At 36.0% G+C, this 27,536-nt stretch overlaps 1 protein-coding gene and 1 pseudogene across 1 annotated transcript; both read left to right on the top strand.

The window, feature by feature from the left end:
• The first annotated feature begins 2,123 nt into the window (after positions 1 to 2,123).
• Positions 2,124 to 10,692, top strand: LOC121779705 (peroxisome biogenesis protein 1-like). The gene is made up of 17 exons (XM_042177085.1): positions 2,124 to 2,355; positions 2,442 to 2,615; positions 2,922 to 3,021; positions 3,268 to 3,726; positions 3,912 to 4,688; positions 5,326 to 5,417; positions 5,800 to 5,873; positions 5,978 to 6,194; positions 6,675 to 6,768; positions 6,862 to 7,016; positions 7,161 to 7,391; positions 8,241 to 8,441; positions 8,990 to 9,115; positions 9,199 to 9,260; positions 9,469 to 9,586; positions 9,767 to 10,051; positions 10,134 to 10,692. Exons 1-17 carry the CDS (start codon positions 2,170 to 2,172, stop codon positions 10,170 to 10,172), a joined length of 3,390 nt encoding a protein of 1,129 aa, XP_042033019.1. The 5' UTR covers positions 2,124 to 2,169; the 3' UTR covers positions 10,173 to 10,692.
• An 806-nt stretch (positions 10,693 to 11,498) lies between these two features.
• LOC121779706 lies at positions 11,499 to 17,374 on the top strand (annotated as a pseudogene).
• Positions 17,375 to 27,536: the final 10,162 nt, after the last annotated feature.

Raw genomic sequence — 27,536 nt, 5'->3', positions numbered from 1 at the left:
TTCCAAATAGTGTCCAGACATTGCAAATTTATGCGTTGGTGATTTGAACTTTCTTTTGGGACAAATTATAATAAAATTAGAATTTAATTCAAGAATTTAAAAATGTTATGAAATTGACACAAGTCAACTAAAAAGTCTTCTCTACATTATTCCCCCTCTTATTTTATTATTTCTCCATTTTAACTATTTATTATCATTTTTATAAAACGAGTGCAGAAAGCTAAATATGACTCCTAATGTGGAACATAGGTATTACTATTACTATTACTATAATATAAATAGCAAATTTCGGGCCGAAGTGTGGGGGCCGCCAAGGCGACGGAATCGCCTTTGCTGCAATAATATAAATAGCAAACTTTTTCTTTTAAAAATAATTAATAATAAATTCACCATTTATTATGTAACCGGTGAGCATAAGAGCATCCACAGCGGTAGAGCACGTCCGTCCGTGCCAGCGGCACGGACAAGCTCCACCGCCGCTGGCACGGCGCTGCTCTTGCCAGCGAGCACGTCCGTGCTAGTGAGCAGGACACGTGGCGGCCCGCGATTGGGCAACGGCATAGCCGTTGCCTTTGAAAATTTTTTATTTTTATTTTTATTTTTTAAAAATCGTTATTTAATTTTAAAAAATGAAAAAAAATAAAAAAAAAATATTTTCCAAATCCCAAAAATATGGCCGTTTTTTGCCCCTTTTTTCTGAATTTTTTTGATTTTTTAAATATTTTTTCCCCCAAAATCATCTATAAATACACACATTCATCATCCATTTATCACTTCAAATCATCTCTCATTCATAGAGACAAGGCACACAATGCGCGATACCCGAACTCACATTGAGCTACAAGAAGACCTAATCAAACACATGTGAGCGAAATTCGGCAACGAGTAGTGATTTTTTTAATTTTAGGAGTTTAATTATGTAATTTTTAATTTTTAGGAGTTTAATTATGTAATTTTTAATTTTTAGGATTTTAATTATGTCTTTTTTATTTTATTTGTATTTTGTAATATTTATTGTGGTTTTTTTAATGAATTTTAATATTATGGAAATGTTTTTGTTTAATAGAATTTTAAATTGAATTGTGCTCGTCCTTGTGAAAGAGCACAGCTGTGGGTGTTGTGCTCTTGCCAGAGAGCATGCATGAATAGTGGCATCGGGCCCACAACCGTGCTCGCTGGCAAGAGCACGGTTGTGGATGCTCTAATAACTTGAACCTTTACGCAAAGAAGATAATTTCATATGCATATATATTCATTTCACATTTCTTTTGTTGTCACTTTTTCTTCTCCTAACCAACTTCTGTCACTTTTTCTTCTCCTAACCAACTTCTGTCTCGCACATCCCTCTTTCTCTACAACCGCAGACACTTAGTTTAATAACCATCTACTTTCATACTCCCTCTGTCCCACCTTATTTCTTTTCGGTACGAGATTTAAGAAAGTTATGTTTAGTGAGTTGAATAAAGTAGAACAGAGAATAAAATAAGAAAAATTAGAGAAGCTAAAGTAAAAGAAATAATAAATAAAATGTGATTGGATGTTTTGTTTTTAACCAAAAAGAGAAATGACTAAAGTAACTTGGAACAAATCAAAATAGAATACGACTCAAGTAACTTGAAACGGACGGAGTATAACATAGTACTTGAAATTAACCAGAGCTACACGAGCCATATTTAATTCGCAAACTAAATTAACTTTCAAATTTCATTGTGATAAAAGGGATTTAATATTACCATAAGATTAAAATTTATAAAAATGATCACTTGTGTGATGAAAATAAGATAGTAGGAATTTGGGCTTCTAATATTAGGCCTCAGTCGCTGTTTATAGCCCGATATGAACCCATACCAGTTATACCAATGTAGATTGAACCATATTTTCGTGGATCGGATCGGATCGGATCGGTTCGGTTCTAACCCGGATTGGTTCGGCCCATTTGCAGCCTGGACAGATACGCTTTCCAAAAACTAAAGAATGGATAAGAGATGTCAGTCCCTACAATCGCATTCACAAACATATCAACATCGACTAAACACTTATGGGTGATACCGCAAAGAACTGTATTCAAAGGAACCGCAGGGAACGTCAGCATTCACAATATAAAAACCGTATTAACAAACAAACGTTTCTTCAGCTGTAAAAGTAAACAAAAATTGAAGCTACTCAGCTATGGAGTTTGAGGTGAGAGCAGTGGGGGGAATCGAGAGCTGCTTCGTCTCCCTTCCTCTCTCTCTCATCCAAACCCTTCAGACCGGTTACCTCCCTCCAATTCTAGCGCTCGAGCTCCGCTCTGACGATCGCCTCTGGCAAGTCGCGTGGTGCGGCGCCGCATCGAATTCCCCTTCCTCAATTGAGGTAGAGCTTTAAGTTTGTTTTGGTTGGAGAGTGGTGTTCTTACTTATCTGAATTTCCGGTTTGGTCGTGGGGGTGGAATTTTGCAGATAGCTCGCCACTATGCTGATTGCATTGGATTGAGCGATCGGACCTCGGTTAAAGTGCGTGTGGTCAGTAATTTACCGAAAGCTACGCTTGTGACGGTTGAGCCGCTCACGGAGGATGATTGGGAGATTCTGGAGCTCAATTCGGAGCTTGCTGAAAGTGTTATTTTGAAGCAGGTGATTTGATTGATTCTGTTTTGTTTCGATTGTGCTTGCGTAAAAGCTTCTGTGCATTCGAATTACTGCACAATAAGGTGGAACATAGTACTAGTATTTTTGAAGTAGGAGTTATGGTCTGAGTTCGTGTGTGTTAGCTAGAGGCTGGATTTCTGAGATTAAGAGAATGCCTCTTGTTAGGGAGAGTTTGATAGTCTGTAGTTAAGAAGTTTGGAATTGATTTAGGGTGTGATTCATGTTATTTTTGACAATTTGATTTGTTAAATGTTGTGTAAACTTTTATAACTCATATTTGGCTGCATACAGGTTGGAGTTGTACATGAACAAATGAAATTTCCGTTGTGGTTGCATGGACAAACAGTTGTCACATTTGTTGTTATGTCAATCTTTCCCCAGAATCCAGTAGGTAACTGCATTGCTTTAGTTTCTGGAATCCTGGAAATCATATTCCTATTCTGTTTTTTCTTTTTCTTTATTCTACTTTCGAAGCAGTTTTCCTATTATGTTTGGATTATGCATTACTTGTTATATTGTGCCAGTTTAAGGCCTCTTATTATCCTCTTCCATTCAATAAGAACTCTTGTGAACGTACTTCTATTAAGTATATTATCATTTTTGATGCTTGTTATTTTACATGTGAGATTGTTTCCAGTTCAACTTGTTCCTGGAACTGAAGTTGCAGTAGCTCCAAAGAGACGTAAAAATCCATCCCTGCAATCTCCAGATGAGGGTCACACAATTGCTAAAGCACAGCTTCGGATTCAAGATTCAGATAATAAGTCTATTTATAAATACGAGGAGAATGGCGTTGAAATGGACGTTGTACTCACATTTGGTGTTTATGTCCATCCAGAAACAGCTAAGAAATATTCTTTCAGTTCTTGTCAGCTTGTAGAGATATCTCCACGGTCTCTAACCAAAAGTAGCAAGAAACAACTGCAATCTAGAAGCAAATCAAATGAAAATGAAGCCAACAATGGTATTCATAACGATAAGGGGAATTTACCCCAGCATCTCATCGTCCATCTATTATTATGTGAATCAGTGTCAAAAGGGCACATAATGCTAGCTCAGTCTCTCCGCCTGTATTTGGGGGCAGAATTACACACATGTAAGTTAATTCTTCAAAGCATTGAGTTAAATTTCTATTTGAATTAAAATTATCATCACTCAAAACATGTATGTTCGTCGATGTTTTGTTAACCTGTCAGTTGTCACGATAACCCTAATTTTTTTGATCATTTTGTATGGCTTTATTTAAGTTTGTGATATTCATTTACTCTGTTCTTATTTCAGGGGTACATGTCAAAGGGTGTATCATTAGTTCAAAAGAAGACATACCTCCCTTTTCTATTTCACCATATCATTTCAAGATATTTGAAAAGAATCAGTTTATGGAGAATAACAGCCGGGAAGTTGCAAGCAACCGTGACTACCATAAACAAAAAGATAGTATTGATAATATTAGTTCAAATGCAGAAGTGGGTGTTAGTGATTGGTCTGTGCACGACAAGTTTGTTGCAGCACTTTCTTCTGGACTTTCCCATGACGAGGTTGAAGGCACAGCTACTAAGACCAGGGAAGGACACAGGAAATTTGGTCATAGAAATGGTTTATCAGATCTTTTACGTGTGTGGTGTATAGCCCAGCTTGAAACTTTTGCTTCAAATTCAGCAGAAGACGTAAGCTCATTGGTTATAGGAAGCAAAAACTTACTTCATTTAAAAGTCAAATATGAGAGTTTGCCTATAAATTGCAAGATACAAACATCTGGTAAAAGTTTCCCCAGAAACAGAAACCAGGCTGAAGATGCATGGGTCGATATCCTTTATATGCTGTCACTTGTTGATGAGTCTTTGTATGATGGCGACTATAATACCTATGAACTTGCATTTGACAAAGGCCGCGGGAGCAAATTTTCTTCAAAAAGTTTAGACATGTTGCTAGAGAAGCTGCAGCTGGGTGATATGTTATTCTCTCATGTTTCCCCTTCAGTATTTCCTGGAAATGTCCTTTTTGCTTCAAGTTCTTCATTGGACTGGATGGGTACAGCTCCATCTGATGTAAATCACTGTAGGTATTTTTTTACCTAGTTACCTTTTCATTTCCATCATTATATAATTATGTATGCTGGCAGACTACTGATGACTACCTACTAGATCCCCAAGGAGGGGATTCTTTGCCAAGTTACTGGTTTGCTGCCAAGTTACTGGTTTGCTTATAATGATTTCCTTGCTATAGGACTGTCTAGAAGAAAAACTTTATAAAAGTGTCGTGTGTTCAATCTTTTGTGATTGAATGGGTATTTTTTGTGGGATTCAAAAGTTGCTGCTTAGGAGGTCTATAGGAGACCATAAGAATAAAAAACTTGCCATCAACCACTAAACTGTAACTGTATTGCTCTATTTAAAGCCCAAATAAGCTCCAGGTAATGTATGTGATTCAGTTGTCTCTGAATTGAGTCAAGTCTTGAAAATTTGCATAGGCAAAGGTGTATATTCTCAAGAAAGGTTGTCACCTTAGACCACTTAACTCTCAGCACCTTATTCATATATCAACATAAGAATTATGCCAATTTCCTGGTTCAACTTTGGTTCCATAGGCCATTTGTTCATGGTTTGGCCACAGAAATATGTACTGCACCTATTTTGATTGTTTGCTATTATATATATTGTGAAGTATTTCATCTAACTTGGTTAATTACATTCAGGGTTGATCTCTTTGTTATCTCCTACTTATGGAATGTTGTTCAGTATCTATAATCTGCCGTTGCCTGGGCATATTCTAATATGCGGACCTGCAGTAAGTCTCACCAACACTATCTCATTTGAGACCTTTTAAAGCAAATTATTTTCTAGAAGGATATTTTTTGGCATCTTTTACCTGTATCTTTCTTTAATAAAAGTTGAATAGACAATATAAATATGCATGTTTAAGGTTGGGAAAAACTTAAGGGGTATCTCTTAATCCAAGGTGTAGAAACCTTAAACACCTTTATCCAACTGCTCCATGGCCTGAAATCTGGGATTTATGGAACTCGGGGTCATGTTTTGTGCCCTCTGCACATGATAAAACAATGTCAACTTATCTACTAGGGAAAAATTAAATATATAATTCTTGTTTCTGTTACCTTACCTTTATGAAGCCAGATTATTATCATGTGCTGGAAAATTTTGTTTTGTAGGGTTCTGGAAAAACATTATTGGCCAAAGCCTCTGCAAAATATATTGAAGGCTGTAAAGATATTTTGGCACATGTGTAAGAATTTTCTGATTTAATCATAAATTTTCATCAAGTATTTGGGTCTTACCTACCTCTAACTGCTGCATGAATCTGATTAGATAGAGGGTTCCCTTTTGCAGAGTCTTTGTGTCATGTTCTAGGCTCACTCTGGAGAAGCCTTCAACTATTCGTCAAGAACTTTCCAGAAACATCTCTGAAGCACTGGATCATGCACCTTCTGTCATCATCTTGGATGATCTTGACAGCCTTGTTGCATCTTCCTCCGATCTGGAGGGGTCTCAACCTTCATCATCTTCTGCAGCATTCATTGAGTTTCTTGCTGATATATTAGATGAGGCAAGATGAATTTGTTATTTGAAACTCTCTCTCTCTCTCTCTCTCTCTCTCTCTCTCTCTCTTATGAATCTGATGGTTTGTTATTGTCTCTCTAAAACTGGGAGCTGACCCACTGAGGCTTCATGTTTTCTGACCTAGAATAATTGTGATCTATATTTACAAAAAATGAGTTACTTCATGCAAATGAAAATATTTTAGTCCTTTTTGAGCTCCATGCATTGATCTTAACCCACCTCGTGTTTTCCAAGTAGGTAGGTTCACTTTCTCTCTCTGCATTTACTCCATTTCAACTAGATGTCACATGTTTTTCCTCAAAATAAAGATACCACATGTTGCTTATTTTTTGGTGTATCATGTTTAATAGTGCATGGCGATTCCTAATAATGAGTGAACAATGAACCCAATAGATGATGGCTAAATCCAGGTGGACACATTTCTTTTATATTTGACATAACGTTTTTTATGCTCTCATGCTTGTAGGGAAAGCAAAGGAGCTTTTGTGGGACTGGTCCCATTGCATTCATGGCTACTGTGCAATCCCTGACTAATTTTCCACAGAGCTTGAGCTGTTCTGGTGCATTATTCCGAATTAAGTGGAAATAATTGTTCTTTAAATAATTATTTTCTTTTATGACTTTATCTGACAACTAGAATTGATTGAGTTCAGGACGGTTTGACTTTCATGTCAATCTTCCTGCACCTGCTGCTGCTGAACGGTCAGCTATTTTGAAGCATGAGATGGAGAAACGATCATTGCAATGTTCTGATGATCTACTGTCAGATATAGCATCAAAATGTGATGGATATGATGCTTATGATCTGGTAAATCATTGCTAAAAAATTTATATACTACAACGTACTGCTATATGGATGAAATTCAACTGGTATCTAATTGATTTGGATTTTTACCCTTTATGACAACAAATTTTTGGCCAAAATATACTTGTATGCAAATTATATCTTCAGGAAATACTGGTAGACCGATCTGTGCATGCTGCCATTGGTCGCTCATTATCTGCTGATTTGGGATCTAAAGAAAATAGAAAGCCTACTTTGATTCGGGATGACTTTCAGCAAGCAATGGAAAATTTTCTACCTGTGGCCATGCGAGACATCACTAAACCAGCTACAGAAGGTGGTCGCTCTGGTTGGGAAGATGTTGGTGGTCTTAATGACATTCGAAATGCTATTAAAGAGGTATTTTACTGTAGTATATGGAGTTTGTATTCTTTCAATCGTCCATCTCAAAAACTGACACCAGTTTTGTGTGGCTATTTGCTTTTAGATGATACTAATAAGTTGATCTTTTATTGATGATCTTTCTTTATAATTCACAAAAGTGAATGAAATGATCTTGAACTCTGGTAGCAGTAAAAAACAACCTCCCAATTGTGTAACATAGTAGTGTAGAATGTTTCTTCCAAGTGTTCTCATCCATCGGACTTTGACAATTGACATTAATTTTCTGCTAGCTTCTCATCTGAGTTTGCTCTTCTCGAATTGCATGTAAACTGCTTCAATGATCTTAAATTGGTATAGTAGACCAGAAACAGCTATGTCCAATATAACACTGTGATGTTTTCAAGTATCTCATTATCAGTGGATTTAATGTCATTTTTCATGGCTGATATTGACCTGGATCTTGGTTTTTGAAGATCTTCAACCTAACAAAATACATCTTGAATTTTACTACTGGACTTTTTAAAGTAAAAGAAGAAGGGCAAAAGAGTTATTTTTCTGGACAGAAGCAGAATTTTGTGCATGTTTTGAATTTTTCAGTGGCATCCTGTTATTATTTGTTCTACTGTAGAAACCTCTTCACTGCCTTTATGCTTAAATTCTTCAATCCTGCAAATAACTTTCTAAATCTGCTTGCTCCTTATCTAGAACAAATTATTCTTTCTCGCTTTTCTGTAATTTCCAAGCTGGATCTGGCTTTTGTGGTGTTCTGTTAAAAACATATGGATGTTAATTATTTGAGGCTGTAACTTCACATTGTACATATTGGCTTTAGATTGATTAATGGCGTGTTGTATTTTGTATCAGATGATTGAGCTACCTTCAAAATTTCCCAACATATTTGCACAAGCACCATTAAGATTGCGATCCAATGTTCTCTTATATGGTCCTCCTGGTTGTGGGAAAACACATATTGTTGGTGCAGCTGCTGCAGCATGTTCACTACGGTTCATCTCAGTGAAAGGGCCCGAATTGCTTAACAAGTATATTGGTGCTTCTGAACAAGCTGTAAGATATGAGCTGCCTTGTATAGATTTCATTTTCTACTTTTGGAGACAATATGCATCTGTATTTTGTCTTATTAGTTTCTCCTATATAGTCAATCTGTTGTGATAATTTGTTAGTTTTCATTTCCCCCCCCTCGAATACTACTTCATACCTTATAAGTTATAATTGTTAGCATGCATGTTACCAAGTGCATCAGCCATTGGGTACAAATGCAATACTGGAAGTGGCTTGAACTCTGGATCTAGAGTTCATTTCTATGGTGGTTTGCACTAGAATGTCAATAAATATAGGGCCTTTATATAGTGTGGTTTTCCTTATAGCAGTCTATATTTTCTTTTGTTAGATTATTATACCTGGGCAACTAAACATCCAAAGGGCCTGTTTATGGTCAGTTAGGGTTATACCTGGATTTCATTCAGATGTACCTTTTCATATAATACATGAAGCCATTTGGCGTGTGCTATATCCAAGCTTGGCCTGGAAGTTATTTTTCTCAGTTTCTGTGGGGGCATTGAGAAGCAACTGACTGCATGCATAAACTATTTTAGGTTCGGGATATCTTCTCAAAAGCAGCTGCAGCAGCTCCCTGCCTTCTCTTTTTTGATGAATTTGATTCTATTGCTCCGAAGAGAGGACATGATAATACCGGTGTAACTGATAGAGTTGTCAATCAGGTCAGTTCCTTCATCCCGCTCAGCCTAATATTTCTTTTGCTGTTCCGCCTCAGCTACCAATACCTTGTCACATTATATGCCAGTTTCTAACAGAATTGGATGGTGTTGAAGTCTTGACTGGTGTATTTGTTTTTGCTGCTACTAGGTAAGTTCTGCTCTTCAGAAGTTGTCTGTATATGTTGATGAAATGAACTTTTTTCAGTGCAAAATCCAATGACCTGTTATGGACCTTCCTTTTCTTTCTCTCCCTAAATGAAAACGTTATACATTATATAAATAATCTGAAAAGTTACCATCACTTGGAAGCTTCATTTTGATACTATTTTTGTAACACATTGCCTGCTGTAAACCAGTCGACCAGATTTGCTTGATGCTGCACTTCTACGGCCTGGTAGGCTGGACCGACTTTTATTTTGTAAATTTCCGTCACACCAGGAGAGGCTAGAGATTCTTAAGGTCCTCTCGAGAAAGGTAAGCACCTATATCTGCAATTTATAGGCGTTATTCTTTTTGTCGGTGATTCTCTTCTTCGTGGTGTAAGAAAAAGTTTTAAGTGGTTCTGAAATAGGAGTACATGATATGTCAGTCTTCTGGACCATAAGAATTCGTGTTTACACAACTCACTAATGACTAATCCGAGAACCACTGCAGTTACCAATGGACGGTGATGTCGACTTGGAGCATGTAGCTCAAATGACTGAAGGCTTCAGTGGAGCTGACCTTCAAGCGCTTCTCTCCGACACACAACTTGAAGCGGTTCACGAGCTTTTAGATAACAATGATGTCAGCACAACTAAAAAGATGCCTGTAATCACAAATGCTCTCTTGAAGTCCATCGCGTCCAATGCTAAACCGTCGGTATCAGAAGCTGAGAAGCGAAGGTTGCATGATATCTACAGCCAGTTTCTTGATTCAAAGCAATCAGCCGCTGCGCAGGTCCTCTCTCTCTCTCTCTGCCTACTTATCTCTAACCATGACATCTACTGTGATCTTATACATGCTTGTAAACTATGTGCAGTCGAGGGAAGCAAAAGGTAAACGTGCGACGTTAGCTTGATGTACTCGGAGTTTGGGGGAACAAGCTGCTTAGGTATGTATCCGTAGCGGAATACAGAAAGTGTTGATGGTATTCGATCTCGACTTTCAGTTATACAAAGGGCGTTGGCAACGTGTGCTTAAGAGCACGAGAAGCGCGCGTCGTTGCCGGTTGTATTACACGCCGCTCTCCGGTTGCTCGTGTGGGATGCGTCCATCTCAGCGAAGGTGTGGCATGTTTCACACTCTTAGAATAAATAAAAAAAAAAGATAAAAATACATTTTTTAGGAGGAATCAATGTACATGGGTTTGGCACTGAATTCTTTTCGATAGCTTTGATTCGAAGCCACTTTTCTGGTGAAGAATAATAAATAATTTAACGTCGTTTAAAAAGTAAAGAGAGGATGTTCCTTGGAATATGCCAACTAGAGGCAATCTCAGTTACATATACAATCATCATTCATCAACTTTTTTGGCTTTTGTAAAGATTTCTATTTTCTACATTGGAAAAAATAAATTTACCCCGTGACCCTTTTCTTCATCTTTTTCTATATTCGTGTTACGTCATTTCTTTAGTGTGTATCTAAATGCTCTTTAGTGCTATTTATAGAATAACAAACCAAATTTAAAAATTGATTTAGTATAGTTATTTAAGGCTATTTCGGCTAATTCAGTCACAATCGAATTACTTCCAACGTCCTCGATTAAGAATCACACTTTGACCAGACACAGATTTTAAGAAATGTAAAAAAAAGTTGATTGAAAAAGTTAGTGGAATGTGTAACTTATTTTTAATATTGGTTTTATAATAAAATGTAAGTGAAGTGAGTTAGTGGAATCTGAGAACTACTTTCAATTTACAGACCGAAATGGAAAAGTGTGACTCTTAATCGGGAACGGAGGGAGTATAAAATTTGTGTATCTATTTTTTGTTTTTTAAACTAATTTGCTTAAATTTTTCTAACCGATTAAATCAAATTATTAGTCTATACACATTTTATCGTTATACTAAAAAAACATTGCTTTAAACTTATTTTGAGGATATTACTTAGAACTTGGGAAATCTTGAACTTATATATATACATGTTTCAAGCACAGCAAACAAGTTAATCTCCACAAACCAAAAAGAGATTACATAAATTTCATTTACTCATTTCTCGTCTAACTTTCAAAATGGACACAATCTACCATTAATCCAAAACTAATTTCATGAATAAAAAACTATGTAATCTACTTTTTTTTAGGGAAAATTAATATAAATTCGATTCACTAAATATTTACTGAACCTTCTTCAGATTTTCAACCAACTCTCGTCGCCGTTTACCGACCCGACCCGACGAAATCGGTTCGATTCACGTCGCAATCAGTAACTATCGTTCTGTCTTCTAAATTTCTGTGTATATATATATTTATTTATACAAACTCTAGAATTGCAAAGTAATACTCTCTCTCTCTCTCTCTCACTGTTTCAGCATAGTCGCCTGAATCTGACGTCATGGCCGCCGCCGCCGCAGCGGATGCGCTCTCCAAGCTCTCTATTGACGATTTGGCCTCTGCCGCCCCCAATCTCCACAAAAACCTCTCCCTCCTCTCGCCCGATCAGGTCCACATTTCTGTCCCGATCGTTGATTTCTATGCTTACATGGCTCAATTTCAGTTGGTTTATCGATGCTGTGTTTTGTGTGTGCAGGTGGAGTTGGCGAAGATGCTGCTGGATTTGAATCAGGCTCACTTGTTCGAGCATTGGCCAGAGCCCGGTGTCGATGATGATGGCAAGCGTGCGTTTTTCGAACAGGTAGTGTTGTGGTTGCTTCACCTGCGTCTGTATTGATTTGAATTGGCTGCTCAACTTTGGATGAAACTTAGGTTTGGGTTTAGCATTTTGGTTATTCATGCCAATTTTCATATTTTTATGTATTATTAGACAAAAAAAAATTGGTGTGTTAAGTATAACAGTTGATTATGCAGAGATCCTTCAAATTTAGATCACGAAATTGACGGATGAGTTTTGAACATTTATAGTGAAGTGATCTCTAACTAACACCTATAGTTTTACATTTTCTACTAACGTTTTGTACCTTTAGCTAAATGAGGATTGTTTTTTTTTACTAGAGCTGATTTTTCGTGTTTGTTGGTTCTGATAAAGTTTTTGGCACTTAGTCTTTTGTCTTTTGATGATCTTGTAGGTTTCTCGGCTTAATGCAAGCTACCCTGGTGGCTTAGCCTCTTACATTACAACTGCTCGGGAACTTTTGGCAGATTCGAAGGCTGGAAAGAACCCATATGATGGATTTTCTCCTTCAGTAAGTTAGATTTTCCTCGACTGATATGCTAAAGAGTTGACATATGCGGATTCATTTCTTTTCGCTGTAATTTAAGATGAACATGTGTTTTCATATTACTCTTTGATCTTGTCTGGATTCAAATATTGTTTCGACCAAACCAACTGGCAGGTTTTTTGAGGAATCCCCTGAATTTTAGATTTAGTTTTGCCTCTTCAGTTGGCAACGTAACCTGTTTTATCACTTTAATCTTGAAAGTGGGTATACTATACTCACTTCATATTGTCTTCGTCTGATTTTTTCTCATGTTGTGCGTGAAACTTTGGGAAACATAGGTACCATCAGGGGAAATTTTGAATTTCGGTGATGAAAATTTCATTCAATTTGAGAATGCGGGTGTTCGTGAGGCAAGGAAGGCTGCGTTTGTCCTTGTTGCTGGGGGGCTTGGAGAGCGTCTTGGCTACAATGGTATAAAGGTAAGACAATGGTAGAAGTACTGTAACTGTTCCATTAATTTATGCAATTGTTTCTGGTGTTAATCATTCTATTTGATGTTCTGATTATGAACTTTTATTGATTGCTGTGCTTATGTGTATTATCTAATACTATCATTGAGAACCTTTTCATGTGCTTATTACAGGAAATATTCAACTTCAATTCATTTGACTTATAATTATTCTACCCCTTGCAGGTGGCTCTGCCATTGGAATCTACTACAGGAACGTGTTTCTTACAGCACTACATTGAATCTATTCTTGCCTTGCAAGATGCGAGCTGTAGGCTAAGTCAAGGTTCGTATATGAATCATATCTCACTATAAGTGCTTAAGTAGTTGACCACTTTCCATTAGTTATTAGGTTATTGAACAATATGCATTAATTTTAGGTTATTCTATCTTACTATAGAGAAGTTAGTACTGTTGATATTTGCTATGATGATTTTCTCCAGATACAGAAAAATCTTTCAAGTAAACACCTTTAAAAAATATTAGATCATACATTGTTCATTATTTTTTACATTCTTACAAATTCAGGTGAAGGACCAACCGAAATTCCTTTGGCCATTATGACGCCTGATGATACTCATTCACGTACCACAAGCTCTTAGAGGATAATGCTTATTTTGGGATGAAACATCACAAGTAAAAATGATGAAGCAGGTGATTTTCTGCAAAATTATCTCCTCAAATAATTTAGTGAAGTTTAAACTGCTTTGAAATGAACTTCTATACTTCATTGCTTCCTTTGATATTCAGGAGAAAGTTGCTTGTTTAGATGATAATGATGCTAGGCTGGCTGTGGATCCAAATAATAAGTTCCAAATTCAGGTGTCTTTTCTTTTGGATATCAATCTTATGAACCAAATTAATGTAATAGCTTATTTCAGATATGTGACTGTTATTGAATGTTGTCCAAATCTTCTATAGACAAAGCCTCATGGCCATGGTGATTTCATTCACTTCTTTATTCAACAGGCCTTCTTAAAGAATGGTATGCACATAAATTTCTTGTTTTGATGCTAGTGGTTTTTTCTCCGTCATGTTCAAATCTTTAGTTATGATTCATCCTATGTTCTACATTCCAGGAATGCTGCTGGACGCAAATGGGTTTTATTTTTCCAAGATACTAATGGTCTGCTTTTCAAGGTTCGGTTGAAACATGAATTTTTGGAGCTAATTATTCTTGTTATTGTGCATAGTTTTATGAATGTCTATTTTCCTGCTTAATTTTTTCACATTTCCTGATCCACAATTACAGGCAGTTCCATCTGCATTGGGTGTCAGTGCCATCAAAGAGTACCATGTTAATTCTCTGGCAGTTCCCAGGAAAGCTAAGGAAGCTATTGGAGGAATTACTAAGCTCACTCATAAAGATGGTACACTATTTTGATCTTGTATGCTCATCATTAAGAGTGATATATTAATTATTGAGTAGAATCACATGCTTGCGTTGGGAATTAACTTTTCTGCAGCCTCTTTTTGTGGCTATTTCTTTCTATTAACGAGTAGGCAAAGTCTTACCAGTTACCATGCAATGTAACACATCATCCATTATTCCCTCCTAAAAGAGAAGAATGTATAGTGTACCTTTTATGCTCCTGACATTTTATTCCAGATTGTCTTCATCATTAATTAAGCTAGATTTCTTTATGCACCTTTATATAATATTTTTATGTGAATGTATGCCATAACATTATTTAGCAACTCTCTTATACCATTCTATTGAGATATTGAAGCATAAATTTTGGTCAGGGAGGTCAATGGTGATCAATGTGGAATACAATCAACTTGATCCGTTGCTGAGAGCTTCAGGGTTTCCTGATGGTGATGTGAACAATGAAACAGGATATTCTCCATTTCCAGGCTACATAAATCAAGTATATATATTGTCCAAAGCTATTGCGCATACCTTTGTTATATTATTTCAGATGATCTAGCAGTGTTAGTGTGACGAGTCATGAAATCATGTGGTTTTCAATAATGCCTATAGTTGGTTTCTGAATATTCTGTGATGAGTCATGAAATCATGCGGTTTTCAATAATGCCTATAGTTGATCAAGCAGTGTTAGTGTGATTAGTGTGATTAGTCATGAAATTGTACGAATTAATGCATTTGCATATCTAGTATTCCGAATATTTGATTTTACATTTTCTTATGTAGTTGATTTTTGAAATTGGCCCTTATCTGGAAGAACTTTCAAAAACAGGTGGTTCTATCAAGGAATTTGTTAATCCAAAGTGAGCTATCTGTCTCTTACAAAACCATTATATTTCTTCTCTGCTTCAACGGGGCACTTCTGGGGTCTTGTGAACTTGCTGTGTTTTTAATAATTTACTGTCTGCTTCAGATACAAAGATTCTACTAAAACAGCTTTCAAATCATCTACTCGGCTGGAATGTATGATGCAAGATTATCCTAAAACTCTGCCACCTTCAGCTAGAGTTGGATTTACTGTAAGCATAACCCCTAAATTCTAAAATTTCAAGATTTTTTTCTTCTTTGTTTCTTATGCCCTCTGCTGTAAGTTCTGGCTTTGACATAACAAATATGTGGTTTATACTATTCAGGTAATGGAAGCTTGGCTTGCTTATGCACCTGTCAAGAATAACCCTGAGGATGCGGCTAAGGTATGACTATACATTTATCTTAGCATTTTAGGTAACAATGTTGAAATCTGATGTATTATTTCAGAAGCTTGTTTGTTTGGGAGAAGTAAATTGTGTGTTTATTGTTTAGAGATAATTATGTAAATATAACCTATGCTCTGATCCTAAAACATAGTGGTAACAAAATTCAGAAATAATAGCTTTGCATACAGATTTGGATTTCTCCAGTATTACTTCATTGGCTTCAAATGCCTAACCTTCTGCTGGATCACAAAATGAAAGAGGACACAGTCTCGTATACAAAAAAAATCTGTAGCATGACCTGTTTCAACATATTACTTTCTATTAACTCGGAAATTTCCCATGTTTCATTTATCTTTCTGCTGACTAAAGGAGACAAAACGAGAACTTGTTACTTGAAGTTATTGAAGTTACACTATTCACTCTGGAAAATACGCGAGGATAGACAATTTGTTCAATAAATTCTCTTTACTAATTATTTGTTAACCTCAATCATCTTTCCTTGGAGAAACTCTTGTACACTGCTTTTGTGCTTCATGCATGATATAACTTGAAAATGTTTTTGGATCTCACTTGTATTTGAACTTTTAAGGTACCGAAAGGAAATCCCTATCACAGTGCTACTTCCGGGGAGATGGCTATATATAGAGCAAACAGCCTTATTTTGAGAGAGGTATTATACTGAAAATTCCTAAACATATAAAGGTTTATATGTAAACTCGTTTCCTCTACCATTGAGAAACAAACTGCATGCGCTTTCTAGCTGCTACAAATCATACTATGAATTTTTTTTCACCAGATGGTCATTGTTCCTTACATATTCTAAACATATAAAGGTTTATACGGAAACATCATTTAATTGTTTTTCAACATGGAACATCATGAATCAAAAATATGTTTTGCAATGCTGTTATCTCAGTGATTTTTTCCTTGTATGCGTAAGAGAAAACAATATCTCACAAAACTGGATTGCTATTTGGTTCATTACCACCCATAAGTATCTTAGCTTTACCAAAGAATTAAAGCTCTTCTCATTACCAATCTGTTGTTTGAGCTTGCAACTGAACATGCTGTTGCATTATCAGGCTGGTTTCAAGGTGAATGACCCAGTTCAAGATGTATTCAATGGGCAGGAGGTGGACGTATGGCCTCGTATTGCATGGAGTCCTAAATGGGGGCTTACATTCTCAGATATCAAAAGCAAAGTCAACGGAAACTGTTCCATTACCGGAAGATCTACCATTGCCATAAAGGGCCAAAGCATCTTTCTCCAGGATCTTGCCTTGGATGGAGCTCTAGTTATCGATGCTGAGGTATGTTACAGTAAATCTCACAATTGCCAACAACGGCTCTTTTTGACGATACAAGGAACCTGAACCTGATCACTGGTCATTTTCACAACAGGTTAACGTAGGAGGAACTGTGCACAACGCCGGATGGGCCATTGAAAAAGTCGATTACAAGGATACTTCAGTGCCTGAAGAAGTGAGGATCAGAGGTTTCAAAATTATCAAAGTGGAGCAGTTGGAGAAGACATACAATGAGCCCGGAAAGTATTCATTAAGCCCCTGAGATCTGATTCAGATATCGGATATCGAATATAGAGGTCTGTCTTCAACTACTTGCATGATCCAATCCTACTTTGTATGATTTTTGTAACATTATATACATCAAATGAATTCTTGGGGCATCTGTAACTGATCAGAGAGTTAGTTAGTTAGGTGGGATTTTGATGATTCATGCTTTTGAATATAGAATAATGGAAGAAAATTAGACCCTATCTAAGCTGACTGCAATTGTTTGGATCCCATTTCTGTGATATTTCTCCAATTTCATGTGGCTTATATTTCTACTTCACTTGTTTAAAAAAGTCTAATTTTACAATTGACTCGTATGAAATTAAAGTTTATTTTGTGTTTGTGTTCTTTCCTCCCTTATTTTTCTTGTTATAATTCCACATCGTATTGACGTTGCTAGCTATTTAAATATCTAAAAGTCTTGATTTTGGGGCATCAAGGGTTGGAATCTTATTTGAACCAAATTAATTTTGCTTTTTCAATATAAATACTAATTTTGCTAGAAAAGTAAATAAATTTGTAATCTTGTTTCATCAATTTTCACTAAACGAGTTTGATGTTTGAAGAATGAAATTCAACTATGAATCTACAAAAACGTGTTGTTACCTTTTGACAATTTTCTTTTCCTGCAATGGTTAGGAAGTTCAAGCTGTTCAACATTCAAAATGTGTTATATTAATAAGTTAAGGCCTAATAATATGCTTGACTTCAACATATTTTGTATCGTACAAGATATCAATCTTATACTAGTACTTGGTTGGTACTATATTATTATTTTCAAATTGCAACACATACTCCAAAGTAATTTTAGAATAAACTGTGAGAATAAAAAAATATTATTGTCAATGAAATAAAAATAGACTCACACTCTACTCTCCAAGTAATTTTAAGTCAAATTAGGATCCGTTTGATAAGTTATACTAATTTACGATATAAAAATAATTTAGATATTATTATACTATTATTTTGATAATTAAGAAGAAATAATTAAGAAGAAACAAGAATTCTAGTTATAAATTTGCGTTATTTTCCTTGTTAACAAGATTTTTATCACTTTTCTTATTAAATAAAAAATCAAATAAATATTAGTTTAAAATTTAAAAAATAGATTACTTTCTTAGAACATAAACGAACCCTTAACTTATTGCTGGAGATGATATGTAAAATCTCATAAATTCGTTCAATATATTAAAATGGCATAAATATATTATTGTCCATTTTTATCGCCTATAATGACAACGATTGAATACTAATGTCAATATTATAAATATTGTAAACTGAATTTTCTTCTTCAAAAACCAAAACCCTATCTTCCTTAGCAGATCGTCTTTTGCGCCGACACAAAGAAAGGTACGTAACGCTTGTTTCTCATCTTCATGCATAGGGTTTTCTTATTCTTATTAACACTACTTTTCTGGCTCATCAATAGAATAGATTATATATTCAATTGTCCGGCTCATAAATAGGATAGATTCAGGATTCATGCTGTTCTTATAGCTTTGACCACTAATCAATTTTTATATTTAATTTTCAGTTCTCTAACTTATTTATCATATTTAAAGGGGATGCTTATAAGTTTTAAATTTGGAAGGTAAAAACATTTTTCATTATAAATGGAGGAAGTGAAAAGTTATGGAGAGGCATCTATTTTTTACTATAAATATGTTGTTAGCTAGATTTTAATTCTGATATTCCTATCTTTTTCATAATATTCTTTGTTGAACGCTTTGATTGGATTTTTTTTTCTTTTTTTTTATTAATATGAATTATTTTATTCTAAATTCACAATGTCACATTGCCTTTAATTTCCCATGAATTTATGCATTTTTTATTTTATTTTTTTAATAATGTATTTGTTTGATGTTGCTGATAATTTTGATCTTATATCTTTAAATCTACTCATTTTGAGGAATTTGATTTTTTTTAATATCTTTTAAACCTACTAATTTTCGTAGATTATATTTGATATAGACCATGAGTTCCTTCTTTCTATTTTCCTTGACAATCGCAGAACTATTACTATGTTTTATCTTACAAGAAATTGAAAGATTTTTTATGTATGTAAGTTTTATCGGTGGGTTATGGTGTAAAATATCATTGGATGTTATGTAATTTTTATAACTCTCCCCTATTTCAGGAACAAAAATCACACCTCCAAAAAATGGTATACTAAAGATTTGAAGATGCGCAAAAAAAATCTAACATGTTGTCGATGAAGAAAAACAAGCGTAGATATAGGAAAAACAAAAATATAGCACAAAACATTTATTTTATTAGTATTAGTTTATATTTCTTGACTTAAGTGTAGTGTAAGGTTATATTATATTTTTAGCTTTAACAATATGCATTGATATAAAATATTATTATATTCCTATTGATTTTTTATAATATTAATTTGTGATTTGTTTTTACTATTTTAACATTTGTCACTAAATTAAGTTTGGCATGTTAATTTCAACTTTAATTTCATTGATTTTGTATTCTTAGCTTGAAGTTCGCTTGGAATTTTTACTAATTTTTTATACTAATAAGGAGCTTACGAAACAAAGTAATTTTAAAGTAAATTACCAATTTTCCTGTTCAGTGTTTAATTGTGTTCAGTTGTTTCATTACTATCATTTTTACCTATTCTATGAATTTTTTGGAACTCTCATGACCCATTTTAATTTGTTTTGTAATACAGGAATATTATTATAATATATCATTGAATATTTCAATATGTGTAAAATAAAACTTAGGGGCTCCTACAATTAAACTTAGGGGCTCCTGCAATTAAAGTTAGGAGCTCAGCAATTATATTTTTTATATCTTGATGTTCTATTTTGCTATCGAACTAAATATGTTCAAAGTGTATGTTAACTTTGTTAACATAATTTAATTATAATTATTAAAATAAAAAATATATATTTGTTTATAAATGATAACTTTATTTATAATAGAGATCTAACAATGTTCTAACTTTTATTGTACTGAGTTCGTAAATTTTATTTTATACATATTGAAATATTCAATGATATATTATTATAATATTCCTGTAATATAAAATAAATTAAAATAGTTCACGAGAGTTCCAAAAATATCATAGAATATGTAAAAATGATAGTAATGAAACAAATAAACACAATTTAACACTAAACAAGCGAATAAAATAAAATGGACCGTGCTTCGCACCGATGTGAAACTAGTACTATAAAAAGGCAAATGTGACAATTAATGCGGTACGGAGGTAGTAACTTATTTCTACTTATATCTTGAACAATTAAAGTCATAAATCCATAATTCTAAACATTATATTTTCGGTCCATGCATTTCTTTATAGCTAAAAGAAATATTTCAACTTCTAATTAAACCCCATGCTTATCAACATGGACGGTTGGATGCTCAAGCATATGATCAAAGGCAATGGATGATTTCTAAAATTTGAAGTTCTTGAATTTTGTTTGGAATCCCATTCGAAAATTGATCGAAGCATTTCAATCAACTGATATTAAAAACCTAATTTCATCTTCTTCCCAAGATTCATGTGTTGTATCCAACTTCAAATCAAAATTCGTAAGTAGCGAAATCTAATTTCAGTTTTGTAAATCTCAATCTCATCCCAATTACAGAACGTAATCATCCACAATCAATATAGGATGCATAAACATATGATGTGTCATCATCAAATGATATGAAACGGAAGTTGAATCCAAAAAAAAAATTAGATTTATAATTGATAATCCAATGCGGGAACAATTGTTAATTGCACCACATAATTTGAACTTATGATGAAATTATTCACTAATATATGATTTTGTGTGCCAATCAATGATTTTTGACAAGTAAATCTATTAAAGATCTATACACAAAACTTAATACTCCCTCCGTCACACAAAGATTGTCTCATTTTTCTATTTCCGTCTGTCCCACAAAATTTGTCTCATTTCACTTTTTACCATTTATGGTAGTGGACCTCATATTCCACTAACTCATTCCTACTCACATTTTATTATAAAACTAATACTCCATCCGTCCGCCATTAGGAGTCCCATTCATGGGCGGCACGAGTTTTAAGAAATTTTAAGAAAAGTGGGTGAAAAAAAGTTAGTGGAATAGGAGTCCCACATGTTTATTAGTTTTAAATGAAATGTGAGTGAAATGAGTTAGTGGAAAGTGAGACCCTATTACCATTTATGGCAAAAGTGAACCGGGACTCCTATTCGCGGACGGACTAAAATGAAAAAATGGGACTCCTATTCGCGGACGTAGGGAGTATAAAAGTTAGTGGAAAGTTAGTGTGTAGAATGCATGGAATGGCTAGCCTATTAATAGGCTCGGTCCACTGCAGGGGTCAACAGCCATAATGGCTGTCATCATTGCTAGACCGTAACGGTCGTCGGTTACGAGGCGTTACAAGCCGTTATGGAGCAGAGAGGTTGAATCTAGAAGCTTCTAGGTTCATTCACGACGTGGACTATCACGTGTCAGCCACGTTGGCTTTACCCGCGTCATACTTACGAGGTGTCATCCAGCTTGGCTCGCTGACGTGGAAACGGTGGTGGTCCAAAAAAGAACTAGACCAGTCTAGGGTCAAACCCAACCACCGAGCCACACGACCAAGCCCAAAGAACAGTCCAAAGACCACCCAAAGACCAATTGCCAAGATCAAAGTCCAAGATCAAGATTGGGATCGAGATCGAGATCAAGATCGAGCTCAAGCCCCGCGCCCACGCCACCGAGCACGGGCTCGGGCTCGCACGTGTGGGCTCTTTCACCCATCTTGGTCCACTATAATTATTAAGTAACATAAAGTCATTTAATTTATACACATTAAAAGATGTGTCTCTTCTCCAATGTGGGATAATTAACACTTGTTTAATTACTCCTAAGCTTAAACTCCTAGCTTTATTAAAAGCTATTTATGCCCACTTTAATCCACTATTTCTCACTCACCGGAAATTGGAATTGAGAAAGTGAATATACTACATTTATCTACGTAAAATGTAGATCGACGCTATATCATTTAATTTCACAAATCAAATGTCTCGTCACATTAACTAATTGGTCAAAGTCCATTGACCGGGCATAATCAACTCATGATTTCAATAATCCCCCACATGAGTGGAAATTGCCAATGCATATGCGTGCAGACACAAGTTCAAACCCTCACGAGGTATATAAGCATAAGGATAGGTAACTTTTAGTTTTGAACCTTCCATAGTCAACGCCATCGGATACACAGGCGGCCTAGTAGCGCGATGCTTTGAACTAATCCCCCACGGCGTGCACCGAGACAATGGTGTTAACACTTAAACACCTCAACCTCATCCGTTCTCACGTTTTGTGTCCTTTGCGGCCTTGGAAACCACTTTGGATTCATAAGTGTGTAATTTGAAGCGGCCACACTTCACAGTTACATAGGTGATTCCTACTCGAGTATCTTGCCCTACTCGGTCCTCCTTGAGAACTCAATCTCCTTGAGATCCTTAGGAGTCATTAAAAGTCATGGACTTAGCCTCACCACAGGCAAGTTTTCCAACACTCTATTGCTCTCTAGGGAATAGATGTAAATGAGTGTTTCACACGAACTCTCATAGCTTAGTTGTCCCTTTGAACCAAGTTCTTGGGATCTCCAGTCATCATGGTTGGGTTACCACTATGACAGTTCTTTAGTTTGTGGATTTCAAACTCATTCCCTCTAGGCAACTTATTCATTTGATCACGGTTTAATAACCCTTGGTTAGCGGATCCGCTAGATTATCTATTGACTTTACATAGTCAATTGTAATCACGCCTGTTGTGATCAAATGTCTCACGGTGTTATGTCGTCGACGTATATGTCGAGACTTACCGTTATAGAAGCCATTGTTTGCTCTTCCGATAGCCGCTTGGCTATCACAGTGAATCAACACTAGTGGCACTGGCTTATACCAACCTGGAATATCTTCAAGGAAGTTTTTAAGCCATTCGGCTTCTTCAACCGGCTTTATCTAAAGCTATGAATTCCGATTCCATGGTTGAACGGGCTATACAGGTCTGTTTTGTGGATTTCCACGATACAGCACCACCCCCAATAGTAAAGACATATCCACTTGTTGAAAGTGAGTCTCTATTATCGGATATCCAATTTGCATCACAGTACCCTTCAAGTACCGGGGGGTATCTCGAAAAGTGTAGCCCATGATTTTGAGTATGTTTTAGATATCTCAAAACCCTTACAAGAGCTCTCCAATGCTCGTTGCGTGGATTACTCGTGTATCGACTCAACTTGTTTACGGCACAAGCAATGTCCGGCCGAGTGCAATTAGTCAAATACATAATGCACCCAATGACCCGTGCATATTCTTCTTGTGCAACGGGTTCGCCTTTATTTTTGCTCAAGTGACATCGGAGTTCAATTGGAGTCTTAACCGGCACGCCATCATAGGCTTTGAATTTCTTCAAAATCTTCTCAACATAATGAGATTGGGTTAAGATGATTCCATCAGATGTTCTTAGAATTTTCATTCCAAGAATTACATCTGCTAGACCCATGTCTTTCATGTCAAAGTTTCTCTTTAACATGGCCTTTGTATCGTTAATCACTTGAGTGTTGCTACCCAAGATTAACATATCATCAACGTAGAGACACACTATAACATGACCGTTATCAGTGTTCTTAATATAGACACATTTGTCACACTCGTTGATTTTAAAACCCATTTGATAACATCACATTATCAAATTTCAAGTGCCATTGCAATGGCGCTTGTTTCAATCCATATAGGGACTTGATTAGTTTGCACACCTTCTTCTCTTGTCCAGGTACTACAAACCCTTCGGGTTGTTCCATATAGATTTCATTCTCTAATTCACCATTTAGAAACGCAGTCTTAACATCCATTTGGTGAATCTCAAGATTGTGCAAGGCAAGCAATCGCGAGAAGCACTCGGATAGATGTAATCCTCGTTACAGGTGAGTAGGTATCGAAGAAGTCATGTCCTTCCTTTTGTTTAAAACCCTTTACAACCAATCGGGCATTAAATTTATCCACTGTTCCATCGGCCTTAAATTTCCTTTTAAGCAACCCTTTGCACCCTAAAGGGTTTGCACCTTCGGGCAAATCAACCAGCACCCAAGTGTGGTTTAGCAAATTGAATCAATTTCGCTTTGAACAGCTTCTTTCTAATGTAACCCGTCTGGGCCATCGAATGCTACTTTTATTGACGTTGGTTCTTCATCCAACATAAGAGCAATGTAGTCAGGACCAAATGATTTTTGGTGTTCTGACTCTACTACCCACTTCTTAGAACTGCAATCACTTGGATCAGGCCTTGCACGCTTACTTCGATTCAGCTCTCCATCTTCAATTCTTTTCTCAGAATTGGTTGTGATCTCTCTTGCCTTTGCAAGGAAATGTATTTTCTAGAAATACGGCATTCCTTGACTCGATTGTTGGTCCTACTGTTATAGTCGATATTTTAGACTTGTGAACAACGAATCTATATGCACTACTGTTTAGTGCATATCCAATGAAGATACAATCGACTGTTTTAGGTCCAATTGTAACTTCTTTGGGCGGTGGAACCATCACTTCGCCAAACACCCCCACACACCCTTGAGGTATTTGTAGATGGTTTCCTTCCTTTCCACAACTCATAAGGAGTGGTGTCCTTACCTTTGCGTGGAATTTTGTTTAGGATATAGTTGGCTGTCAAGAAAGCCTCCCCCACATGTTATGTGGTAGTCCTGAACTAAGTAGCAACGCATTCATCATCTCCTTTAGAGTTCGATTTTTGCGTTCTGCTACACCATTAGATTGTGGTGAATATGGAGCAGTTGTTTGATGAATTATACCACTTGCGTTGCATAACTCCTCAAACGGGGCTACATACTCTCCTCCTCTATCACTTCGAATTGCTTTGATTTTACAACCAAGTTGATTCTCAGCTTCCTTCTTATAATTTTTGAACGCTTCTATTGCTTCATCTTTACTTCTTAAAAGATAAATGTAGCAATATCTCGTGCAATCATCTATAAAGGTGATAAGGTATTTTTTACCGCCTCTAGTTTGCAAACCATTTTAAATCACATACATCCGTGTGAATTAATTCAAGGGGTTTCGTTTTCCGTTCAACTGAGTGAAACGGTAACTTAGTCATTTTAGCCTCAAGACATATTTCACATTTGTCTTGGCTACCTGCTTCAATCGCCTTTAGTAAATCTAAGTACTAATCTTTTGACGGCTTTTGAATTTACATGTCCCCAATCTACAATGCCATAAAATTTGAACACTCAGTCAAATAAGAGGAAGTAGATTCTTTATTATTATTAGCCAATGGCTTCGTGACACTTCGAGTTGCCACACTAAGCTTGAAAAGTCCATCGGTTACATAAACTTTTCCGAGGGACTTCCCAAACTTATACAATGCAAACCTATCAGACTCGAATACAAGTTTAAAACCCTTTATTAACTAGTATTGATCCTGACACTAGGTTCTTGCGGATGTCCGGGACATGCAGTACATCCTTCAGCGTAATCGTGACGCCAGACGTCATCATGAGGATCACATTTCCGATCCAAGGAGTTCAGAGGATGTTTGATTCCCCATGTTGATCTTCCTCCCTTCAACAGCAGTGTAGGAGGCAAACTTGCTTCTTCTGAGCAGACATGAGCAGTAGCGCCGGTGTCAACGTACCAGCCGCCCTTGTTGTCAACAATGTTGACTTCTTCAGTGACCACAGCAATAAGGTCGCTTTCATCCCCAGTTCTTGAACTCCTTCTCAACGACGTGGGCTGCCGGCTTCTTCTTTCTTGGCTTCGGCAGTCTTTGGCAAAGTGGCCAGTTTTGCCACACTTGTAGCATTCGCCTTCAAATTTTCTTGTAGGCTCTTGCCCTTCCCTTTGTCATTTTGACGGTTGGGCGAGGGCGTTTGTTGGAGGTGCTACTAGAGTTGAGTTTGGGGAACAAGCGCCTTAGGTATGATCCGCTTAGCGGGAATACAGAAAGTAGTGATGGTATTGATCTCGGACTTTCAGTTATACAAAGGGCGTTGGCAACGTGTGCTTAAGAGCACGAGAAGCGCGCCGTCGTTGCCGGTGTATACACGCGCTCTCCGGTTGCTCGTGTGGGATGCCGTCCATCCAGGCGAAGGTGTGGCTGTTTCACACTCTTAGAATAATAAAAAAAAAAAGATAAAAATACATTTTTGGAGGAAATCAAGTACATGGGTTGCACCGCACTTCTTTTCGATAGCTTTGATTCGAAGCCACTTTTCTGGTGAAGAATAATAATAAATAATTTAACGTCGTTTAAAAGTAAAGAGAGGTGTTCCCTTGGAATATGCCAACTAGAGGCAATCTCAGTTACATATACAATCATCATTCATCACTTTTTGGCTTTTGTAAAAGATTCTATTTTCTACATTGGGAAAAAAAAATTTACCCCGTGACCCTTTTCTTCATTTTTTCTATATTCGTGTTTACGTCATTTCTTTAGTGGTGTATCTAAATGCTCTTTAGTGCTATTTATAGAATAACAACCAAATTTAAAAAATGATTTAGTATAGTTATTAAAGGCTATTTCGGCTAATCAGTCACAATCGAATTAATTACTTCCAACGTCCTCGATTAAGAATCACACTTTGACCAGACACAGATTTTAAGAAATGTCAAAAAAAGTTGATTGAAAAAGTTATGGAATGTGTAACTTATTTTTAATTTGGTTTTATAATAAAATGTAAGTGAAGTGAGTTAGTAGTGAATCTGAGAACTACTTTCAATTTACAGACCGAAATGGGAAAGTGTGACTCTTAATCGGGGACGGAGGGAGTATAAATTTTGCTGTATCTATTTTTGTTTTTTAAACTAATTTGCTTAAATTTTTCTAACCGATTAAATCAAATTATGAGTCTATACATTTTATCGTTATACTAAAAAAAACATTGCCTTTAAACTTTTTTGAGGATATTACTTAGAACTTGGGAAATCTTGAACTTATATATACATGTTTCAAGCACAGCAAACAAGTTAATCTCCACAAACCAAAAAGAGATTACATAAATTTCATTTACTCATTTCTCGTCTAACTTTCAAAATGGACACAATCTACCATTAATCCAAAACTAATTTCATGAAAAAAAAACTATGTAATCTACTTTTTTTAGGGAAAATTAATATAAATTCGATTCACTAAATATTTACTGAACCTTCTTCAGATTTTCACCAACTCTCGTCGCCGTTTACCGACCCGACCCGACGGAAATCGGTTCGATTCACGTCGCAATCAGTAACTATCGTTCTGTCTTCAAATTTCTGTGTATTTATATATTTATTTATACAAACTCTAGAATTGCAAAGTAAATACCTCTCTCTCTCTCTCTCACTGTTTCAGCATAGTCGCCTGAATCTGACGTCATGGCGCCCGCCGCCGCAGCGAG

Source organism: Salvia splendens, chromosome 19 (assembly GCF_004379255.2).
Source record: "Salvia splendens isolate huo1 chromosome 19, SspV2, whole genome shotgun sequence".
Taxonomy (NCBI): Eukaryota; Viridiplantae; Streptophyta; class Magnoliopsida; order Lamiales; family Lamiaceae; genus Salvia; species Salvia splendens.
The sequence above is the reverse complement of the archived record's forward strand: the minus strand, read 5'-3'. Positions and strand labels throughout refer to the sequence as shown.